Raw genomic sequence first — 10917 nt, 5'->3', positions numbered from 1 at the left:
GACCAACACAAAGATAAACAAAAAAGCACCAAAATTTATTCAAACCCTTCACACCTAATTTTCCCTTCAGTTGCGGAGCCACTACAAAATACTAAATAATAATAACAATAATTAACATACCATAATTAACCACATATTATTGTCTAATCCGTTACTTTTAATGCATTTTTATTATTCAATAAATTATTGACTAAATCTTCAAAATTAATCCACTCCTATTTATTAATCTTAAAAATTCCAAATACATAATTTATGTATTCAAATACTAATATTTATTATTAACTATATTTTCAATACATTATTATAAGTACATATCGACTAGATATTAAAAATTAATAAATTCATCCCATGTAAAAAATCAAGATTATTTATTTGATCCCACAAGATGGTCTAAGGAAAATATGAGATATATAGTAGTATTTATTCTATAATTTGTATAGATAGAAAAGTGTGTTGAGAAGGAATAAAGAATTGGTATTGTAGTTTAGTATTTTAATCCATCTTCATTCTTCCCCCATCTCACACACTTAAAAAGAAGAAGTAACTAAGCAAAGAAACAAAGACACCATCTTCTCCATTACTCTTAAAACACAAAACAAAACCCTCTCCCACCTTTCAAAGTGGTGGGAGATCCACTGCATCTCATTTCATTTGAATTTCATTTGGATTTGAATCTGACATTGAATTGAGAATGAAGAAACTGAAGAACTACTACATGCACCTGAGGCACCAGCAGCACCACCACCACGGGGAGCGGAAGTGGGTGTTCCCGCTGGCGGTGGGCTCCCTCCTCAGCCTCTTCCTCCTCTTCGTCGCCACCCTAACCTCGCCGGCGGGGACCCCGCTCCTCCCCTTCTACCGCTCCCTCACGGCCGCCTCCTACTCCGTCTTCGTCGAGTCCCGCCTCCGCCCCCTCCCGGTGCCGGCCCTCCCCCCGCCGCCGCGCCTCGCCTACCTGGTGTCGGGCTCCGCCGGGGACGGGGCGGCGGCACGGCGCGTCCTCCTCGCCCTCTACCACCCCGAGAACCGCTACGTGGTGCACCTGGACCGCGAGGCCTCGGCGGAGGAGCGCGCGGATCTGGTGCGGTTCGTGGAGGGCAACGCGATCTTCCGAAGGTTCGGGAACGTTAGGGTGATCAAGAAGGCCAACCTCGTCACCTACCGGGGTCCCACCATGGTCGCCAACACCCTCCACGCCGCCGCCATTCTCTTGAGGGAGCTCGGTGATTGGGACTGGTTCATCAATCTCAGCGCCTCCGATTACCCCCTTGTCACACAAGATGGTTACTTTACTTACTTTACTTGCTTTCTTACTTACTTACTTTTTCTTAATTTTCCCTTGCCTCATCCAGCTTTTTCAGTTTAATCAATGCTTTCCAATTCATCCCCTACTTGGTTTTTTAGTTTAATCAAGACATGGGTGTTTCAACTTCAGTGATCTCGAATTTTTGTATATGCACTATGCAACTATGTCAATTTTGCTTATTTGTGTTTTTTGTTTTGTTTTGTGGTACGGTTAGATCTGCTGCACACGTTTTCGTATTTGCCTCGGGATCTGAATTTCATTGATCATACGAGTGACATTGGATGGAAAGAGTGAGTTGTTTAATTTTAATTTTTTTTTATGATGTTGTTTTTGTTGATATTGTTTGTGTTGTGTGGGGTTTTTTGGTTTTGTTTTGGGGATTTATGTGATTGGTTTTTGCTCTGTCAGTCACCAGCGTGCGAGGCCGATAATCGTTGATCCGGGGTTGTATATGAACAAGAAGCAGGATGTGTTTTGGGTTACGCAGAGGAGGAGTAGACCAACGGCTTTCAAGCTTTTCACCGGTGAAGATCCTTTTCTTGTCTCTTAATATTGCTTTTTAGTTTCCTTCTTTTTATGGGAAAAATGGTTTATTTTTTATGTGGATAGATATTCCATGTTTGCTCGGGCTCTGGGGTTTTGTTGATTTTGGGAAGGCATGACCCCTAGCTTGGTCGCACCTTTTTACATTAAAAGGAAGCTTTGTTTGAAATTGCGAGGCAATTAAGGTTTTGAAGGTTAAAAAAATGTTGTGTAGTGGTGTCAGTTATGTTCTGGGGTTTGTAAGCATGGCAGAAAGCATCACTTGTGATTTGTGAGTAATCAGTTCTCCTTCTGCGGGATGATTGTGTTATGTCTCAGGACTTGTTAATGGAACTTGTTTTATGTGATTTGTTGGATGCATTTCCGTGCATCAAAAGTTTAGAAGTTAAAACAAATTGGTTCAGAAGTTTAGTCCAACTCATCTGTGTCAGATTACTGAACACTTTTTGAAATATAAGATAATTTTATATGCTTATTTAGGTGTCTTGGTAACCTTTGTAGACTTTTCCATGTTCTATCTTTTGGACTAGATCAAATAATTGTTTTTCTTGTTTCAACTTTCAATTAGGAGTGGCAATAACAGGATGGATACATTATTGGTAAATGTCATTTTTATAAATGACAGCTTCTGGGCGTTTTGTGATTTCAGTAACTGGCAATATCAATTGTAATGCCTTTTATTCTTAATTTAATGCATGACATAGCTGGAAACGATCTTTATCTAGTCTCTATGGGTAAAAATCTGTGCAAGGTAATTGTAAAAGTGAATCTCCTAATAACACTGATTTTCTGAAAAGAGGCAATCACCTGCTTTTCTCTCTTTGGAATATTTCTTGGATCTGGGCTAATAATAAGGATGTAGCATCTGACTTACATTGGCTGACTTAACATAGGACATCTAGGTGTTAATATTCTTGGTATTTAAATTTTCATCTTGGACAAGGATCCTCAAAGGCGAGCTTGTCTCTAAAGTGAGCAAGGTGTATCCACCCTTTTATTATTTATTTTAGTGTTCGAGTGCATCATGATCTTAACCTACTGAAATTTGATGGTGGATACAGATACTCTTCAAGGAAGCTCTCACTTAAGAAGATTTTTTCCACTTTAATAGAAGAAGACAACTTTTTGGAAGGATACTTTAGGTTTTCTGTTAATAGCAAGATGATGTTTTCTGCCAGTGAGATGGGTACAGTGCACTGAGTGCAGCAACATATTGGATGGGTTTATTAGTTATGGCTTTTTTGTTCATATGCTATTATACCGCTTATGCTGGCCTTTGGGAGCGCTCATCATGTTTCTCCCAAAATAAGGGAACTAGATGGGAGAGTATATCCTGTAGGATAATGATATTCTGCTTAGCATAAAATATTGAACTGTGATTGGCATGAGTATAACTGTTGTAGTACAACGATCCTCTCAATGTCCTAGATTGAATCAAATCCACTAGCAACAGCCAAATCCAGCCGATTCATTTTGGTTCTACATTGCACCATAGATACAATTGTAGTTCTTTGAGAGTCTTTTGTTGATTGTTAGTTGAACTAATTTTGTGTGATAATGTTATGCATTGTGACTCATCTTCCCTTCATGAATGTGACGGGTGGGTTGTATTTGAACTGATCTTGTATGGTAATGTTATGCATCATGACTCAGCTTTCCTCCTTGAACTAGACAAGTTATGTGCTGCTTGACTATATAACGTTATAATAATGCGTTTAATTAGTCTTCTTATTCAGAAATAAACTGCACTTGTTTTTAAAACATGCATTGTTTAAGCTTAATTGATTTGTACTTTTTAAAAAAATAAGTTCTAGTTTCTACTTTCTAGTACACTTCATAGAAATTGAAAATATATTGAAATTTGGGGTTTGTATGTACCTAAGAGTGAATATTATCATAAATGACTACCTAAAACTTCTCTCTTGTTAGGTTCCGCTTGGATGGCACTGTCAAAATCTTTCATTGATTACTGCATATGGGGATGGGACAACCTACCTCGCACTGTTCTCATGTACTATTCAAATTTCATATCTTCCCCTGAAGGATACTTCCACACAGTTATTTGCAATGCTCAAGAGTTCCGGAACACGACTGTGAACAGTGATCTACATTTCATTTCTTGGGACAATCCTCCCAAGCAGCATCCTCACTACCTTACCGTTGAAGACATGGGAAGCATGGTTGGCAGCAACGCTCCCTTTGCGAGAAAGTTCCACAGAGAAGATCCAGTGTTGGATAAAATCGACGCGGAACTATTATCCAGAGGCCCCGGAATGACTGTTCCGGGAGGTTGGTGCATAGGAAGCAGGAAGAACGGCACCGATCCTTGCTCTGAAATCGGTGATACTACAGTCCTGAGACCTGGCAATGGTTCCAAAAGGCTTGAAAAATTAATCAGCTCATTGTTGTCGAATGAAAAGTTCCGGCCTAGACAGTGCGTGTGAGGTGTTGTTATTTTTTCCACTGGCTTTAGTTTATATGTGCACGTTTAGTTAGAAGGATGAGTAAATTAGTTTCATTCCAGTAGGAAAAGAAATAGTGAAAATATACACAGTCTCTGATATTGAGAAGAAAAAAAGTGAGACAATTCTGGTGAAATGTGATTGACTAGCAATAGAGAGTTGGATCGCACACTGTAATAGTATGGTATATATGACAGTTGACTCTGTTGTCCCTGGTCACCTCTTCCCCCCTTGTGACATCAACCAGCCAAATTTGTGTGACCAGCATTGAAGCTTCCCTAGCTTTTCTACCCTCCATTCGTGGAACAAGAAAGAAATGGATATAAAGTGGATGACATGGTTGGAGTGGGGAACAAAAGAACAAAACGTGTGAAATGGAATGGAAAAACTTTTTATGTATTTTTTATTTGCTTTTCCATTTTGATGTTGTTATACGGCTAACTTCTCCTTTCTTTTAGTCAATGCATCTTCACGTATGCTTTGGTACCAAACTTACTGATATCATTTTCAAATGGTTTGTTCTATAAATGCAGTGGCCCAACTCTTCATATCGCTTTCAAATTGGTTTCAACAATTGTAAAACACGTTAACTTGGTATTTTAGCCTTCATTGACGGGTCTATCAAGCTACCAATAATATACAGTCCCGTTTGCCAATGGTCATAGCAGTTAGAGTTTTGACTTTGTCATTGTGGAGGATGGGTTTGTTAGAGATGACTATTTGACTGTGTCTGACTTGAATATTCCTCATTCAATGGTAATGTTGTGTAAAGTCTTATTTATCCCTCCATTAATTCTGAGTTTTGACCTGTTCTAGAAAGTCACAACTCAAAAATTTAGTCTATTATGGATTATTTTGCCCAAGTTAGTGGGAAAAATTCCCAATCTAAATGCATCTTGTACAAGTAGCATATTTTTTCATTCTTAGGCCAATGGTATCATAGGAGGCATGGTGGGGGCTTGTTACATTCAATCACACATAAACCTTTATTGCAATGAAGGACTAATATAAGATGGTGAAGTGCATTTATGCTCTGTTTGGGGAAAATTGGTACCATGAAGTACGAATTAAAACTATTTTAGAAAGTACTACATATGGAGATGGGAAGAAACCTTACCCCATTAAGAAAGTGGGGAGGGGACTTTCTAATGATTTATTGTATGAATTTAAGGCCCAACAGAAGAGGGTACTGGCTCAGTGGGTCTTAAAAATAGTTTCTTTTATAGTAAAATATCCGAGGCAAAAACAATTCATGTAATGCCAAACATGAAATAGATACCTTCCAAACAAAATCTATACATCAACCTTTAAACGATTAATGGCACCTCATGTAATTATAAAGATAAAATCACAGGAACCAGTTCCGACCCAATCAAAGAAAAAGAAAAGAGAAATGGAACTAAAAAACAAAAGAAAAAGGGGGGGAAATAGTATATCATGCAAAATATAAAACATTTATTTATTTTTCATCAACTTTGGACTAACCTCAGGGTTGGCTTGGTTGGATAATGTGTGTGTTTAGATAAAAGTTGAATTCAACTCAACCTATTTTTACTTCAAAACAATAATCTTGTTACTTTTGCATTTTAAGCTTTGAAAAATAAAATCAGACATTCCAATACTTTTAAACAGGTAACCAAACACATTCAATTTGTTTCAATTGTACAAATGTCAATGTGGCATTGTCTTCCATTTTCAAGCTTTTAAACGGCTCAATTTGCAATATATTTGTTGAAGATGTAGTGTTCACCCTAGAAATCTTTGTAAATATAAACTACTTTTTAACCTTCTAAATCCATCAAATCAGAAAAGCTAAGACGAGTTATTTTCTGTATCCCTCTCCAAACTTAAAGACGAGTTTAATATTCGAAGCCTACCCCTCTAAGCTTAAGTCACTGCTGCAAATTTTATTCTATAATATGTTAAATTTACTTCTAGAATTTCAATTCCAAAAGTGAGCAACAAATTATTTCTGGAATTAAAAATTTAGTGTAAAAACTACATAATTAACTTGTTTAAATAGGGGTTATGGAAGAAAAAACACTTTTTTTAATTTTTTTTTAAAAAAAGAACACATATTCAACTTGTTTAAATCGGGATAATTTTAGAATAATAATTAAAAAAAATAAAGGGCAGTCCTATTTTGGTAGAAAAAGGTGATACAAAAAGTAACCACCGTTAGGTTATACTAATTATTTTTAATTGGCAAAAGAAAAATGTATAACTCTTTATATTTTTATAAATAAATTATTTTGATTAGATGGTCGTAATTTAATTATATACAAAGAATAAAAAAAAACCTAAATTGTAGTTTTCGTACGGTACATAAAATTTATCACCTAGTCCTTGAAAGGCAATTGGACGAAATGAAAAAAAAAATCCATTGCAAATTTAAAGCATTTTTACACAATAAAAATAGGAAAACATGTATATTATCGGTAAAAAAATATATTAAATTATGTCTCTGATTAACTACAAAAGTATTTATATATCTATCAAAAGTGTGGTCTCCAATAAAAAAATTAGATTAAAACAAATTAAAAGAAAATGAGGAGTATAATTTTCACCTATTATAAGTGTCCCAATGAAATTAAAAAAAATATGGAAGAATACATCCAATAGCAAAGAGATATAAAAAAAGGTTGCAAGCATTTCAATCAAAAATCTAAAACACAAAGAAAAATACTTATTTGAGTAAGAATATTAAAATGATGGTAAAAGAAAAAGAAGAAGAAAAAATAATTAGAGAATGATTGTATTTTTAAAATGTTGAATATACTTAGTGTATTTAACATGCGGTTACTTATGGTGTATCAGCATAATAAAATATTAATATTAGTTTTATACGTGTAAAATGTAGTAGTTATTAATATTGATTTTATATTTTTTTTTTATGAAAAAATAAAAAATAAAGTAAAGATGTCTCCCACATTATTCATACCACATGAAAGTAGCAAAATTTCATAAAGTCATTTAGTCAATCTTTATTTTGTTTTATTTTTTGGTTTTGAAAGATTCTAACTTTAATCCAATTTTCATCATTTTTGAGAATTCCTACTCCCATTTATACTCTCATCTATTCCCACCACTTTTTTTTTTTCCATTTATTTTATTTACTTTGTCTTTTTTTCTATTTTTCATTATTTTGGCCTATTAACTGCCAACCCATCATGAAAATGAGGCAAATTTGTCACAGTGGGACATGATTAGTTAATTCACTTTGCCACTTCTAATTCTAATATGTTTCTTCTTTATATCATTTTACGTGTGTGGTTTGGATAGTTTTGAAAACCAACTCACAAAAGGACCAACATGTTAATATTTTTAGAAATTTTGTGAGTAACAACTTTCAAGAATGGAAAGGCAGAAATCACACTTATAGAAAACTAAAGATTTTATGCATTTATTATCGTTCCATTATATATTTTGAGCTTGTTAATTTATAAGTTTAGAAGAATTTTTAAGAATTTTTAAAAAAATATTATTTATTTTAATAAAAAAATTTAAGAATATTTTTAATTGGTATTCAAATACATTCTTACTATCTAATTATTTTTTTCTTCTTATTTCTCTAAAAATTTTCTTCTTGATCATCTACCGGCGTATACTTATGCATCACTGCACAGTTCACAGGTTTACAAGTTTTAGTTAGAATTTTCTTTATTTAGTTTTCTTCTTATTTGAGTTTTTTGTTTTATTACAATATAGGTTAGATATATAACCTAATATATTTTTTTAATGTGAATCTAATTTTATTAAGTAGTCTAATTTGGATTTTGAAAATAACAATGTAAGTGTTGGCAAATATTATATACACCTCATTTTTAATAAATACGTCCCGTTTTTTTTTTTATTTTCAAAAATATTTTTAATTAAATAATTTTTAAATTTATTTCATTTTAAAATAAATTTTATTTTAAAAAATTATCTTCTTCGTTCACCTCTTCTTTTTCTATTATTTTCCTTCCGCTACCCTATCCCTATTTAGCTAGTATTCATACTTCTTTCTTTTTGTTTATTATTTATTATTATTATTATTATTATTATTATTATTATTATTATTATTTTATATTTTCTCTCTAGTGGTTAACACACTCCTCATACCATCTTTATTATTTTTAATTCTTTTTTACTCTTAACTTCAACTTTTTTAAAATTCTAATTTTTCACTATATCTTCGATATTGCATACATTGGTTATAATGTTGCGAATTTTTTGAAGTTATTTCTAAATGTATGATTCATTGATTTATGATGAATATTGATTATAAACGATATATATATATATATATATATATATATATATATATATATATATATATAGATATATATATATTATAACTGTTTTAAAATTATACTTTTTAGTTTTTAAAATGTTCTAAAAAGTACTTTCTAGAAGAAAATATTGAGTTTGTTTATTTAAACTTAAAAAAAATATTTTTTTTAAAAATAAGAACTTATTACTTATTACTTTTTAAAAGTATTTGTTTAAAAATAATTTTATATTTAGAAAAACAAACACATTTTTACTCATCCATAAAACACTTTTTAAAAATATATTTTTACTCTTTTGGAAATTAGTTTCCAAAAATATATTTTTCTCTTAAAAAAATACTTTTTGAAAAAGGGCATTTAGAAATGAATAAAGAAAAAAAAAAGTAGGGGAGGTTTATTATTAGTTAATGTAGGTGTAACTAAAAGCCCAATATATTTATTTATGTTTGAGAGTGAAGTTCAAATAGACAAGTGTGTAGAGCCCAATGGACCTGATATTTATAATGTTTTTGTTTTTTTTTTTTTTTTTTTTTTTGTCAATTTAAGGAAATATAGGATCTCCATATTCTCCACTTGATTAATATGTGTTAGATGGGAGATCAAGAGGAAGTAATGTATATGTATGCACACTTATGTGAAATCAACTGATGTAAATAATGTCAAGACGCAAGCTATTCATGAATGCTTCATGTTATTATTTTTTAGTGTTCTAAATCTCGGTATAAATCTTATATATATTCCTATGTCAGGTTATACTAGATGTATAATCTTAGAATCTTATAAATTAATTGAGAATTTAGAAACTAAATCTAATTTCATACACAGATTATCTTTTTGGTCACTATTATTGTTTTAAAAATTGAATAAGATCAACTGGTTAAATTGGCCTAGTTACAATAGGTCTAATGACTAACCTATTATTTTTTTTAATTGACTTAAAATATTTTAAAGATAAATTAAAACATAAATTAAGATTTAACATAAACTTCACAAGGTTATGCAAATATGACACAATTAATTAAGTTTCTTTATTTTTATTAATTAAAACCTAATTTAAATTAGAATTTTTATATGTTTTATATCCTTTCATATAGATTTACATTAAAATAGGATAAACAATCCTTTAATCTCATTAAAAATCTTTAAAAAACTTGATAATTGATTCTAATTTTATAGGATATCGTAACTTATTCTATTCTAAACTTTCATGTTAAAAAAAAAAAAAAAAGTTCACATAGACTTCTAATTAAATGTTATATATAATAGAGTTCTAATTAAATGTTATAACAGGTTAGCATAAACTTCGCATATATATGTCATTGACTTTCCAGGTAGCATTGTTTAGCTGCACCTATAATGGAGGCCAGAGGGGATCAAACGGACATAACATAGATGCAATACAAATCAGAGTCATAGACTTCACTACAAATCCTTTATTACTCCCTCCCTCTCATAACAAATTCTATTTTAGATTATTTTACTACTTTACGATATAAAATTGAGTATAACACTTAATTGAATGAGGATCAAATTCAAATAATTGATGATATCAAAATTAAGTGTAAACCTTAATTGTGTTAGAAAAAGAGATTTAAATAAAACCATTCATTGCAAGCATGTACATGTTAAGAATAAAAATCTTTTGATAAAGAGAAAAGAATAAAAATCTTTTTTTCCTCCCTTGTACCTCTCTCTCACCTACCACACTGTACAATCCCAACTTTAATATATCAATTTCAAAACATGTCTGGTTCATACTATTCATGATGGCACCTCTTCATTAATTAGAAGCTAAATGAAAACTATGCCGTATGGTGGCTGACTAGGCCGAATACCCGAGTTCGTGGCTGATTAGGCCGAATACCCGAGTTCGTGGCCGACTAGGATGAATACCCGAGTTCGTGGCCGACTAGGCCGAATACCCGAGTTCGTGGCCGACTAGGCCGAATACCCGAATCCGTGGACGACCAGGTCGAATACCCGAGCCCACCGACCACTCATAATCTGAACAGAACGTGTCGGTGTGCTCGGCCAAGTCACGGATTTACGCCAGGATAATTATGGAGATGTTAATTTATGTAATGCACCGGATTAGCCCCCTAATTTCCTGGTGCCCAGTCCTTAATCGCGGCCCAATAAGAATCACTATAAATAGGACCCCAACGAGGTATGTAATTGATTTTCAACTACCGCATTTATTACGCCGAGCACTTACTTGAACGTTGGAGTGTCTTTGCAGGCACCCCCTCACTTCGGACTGCTCGGAGAGGAACGAGAAGACCGAGACCCAAGATCAGACCCGCTACAACAAGGATAATTGAAGTGTGTATCC

General features: G+C 32.8%; 1 protein-coding gene across 1 annotated transcript; it reads left to right on the top strand.

The window, feature by feature from the left end:
- Window positions 1–449: 449 nt before the first annotated feature.
- LOC109788026 (Core-2/I-branching beta-1,6-N-acetylglucosaminyltransferase family protein) lies at window positions 450–4802 on the top strand. The gene is made up of 4 exons (XM_020346656.3): window positions 450–1283; window positions 1521–1596; window positions 1715–1830; window positions 3779–4802. The coding sequence occupies exons 1-4, from the start codon at window positions 692–694 to the stop codon at window positions 4291–4293; spliced, it is 1299 nt and encodes a 432-aa protein (XP_020202245.2). The 5' UTR covers window positions 450–691; the 3' UTR covers window positions 4294–4802.
- Window positions 4803–10917: the final 6115 nt, after the last annotated feature.

This window comes from Cajanus cajan, chromosome 2 (assembly GCF_000230855.2).
Source record: "Cajanus cajan strain Asha chromosome 2, NIPB_CcT2T_4, whole genome shotgun sequence".
NCBI classification, from domain to species: domain Eukaryota; kingdom Viridiplantae; phylum Streptophyta; class Magnoliopsida; order Fabales; family Fabaceae; genus Cajanus; species Cajanus cajan.
This window is presented reverse-complemented; position numbering and strand designations above follow the sequence as displayed.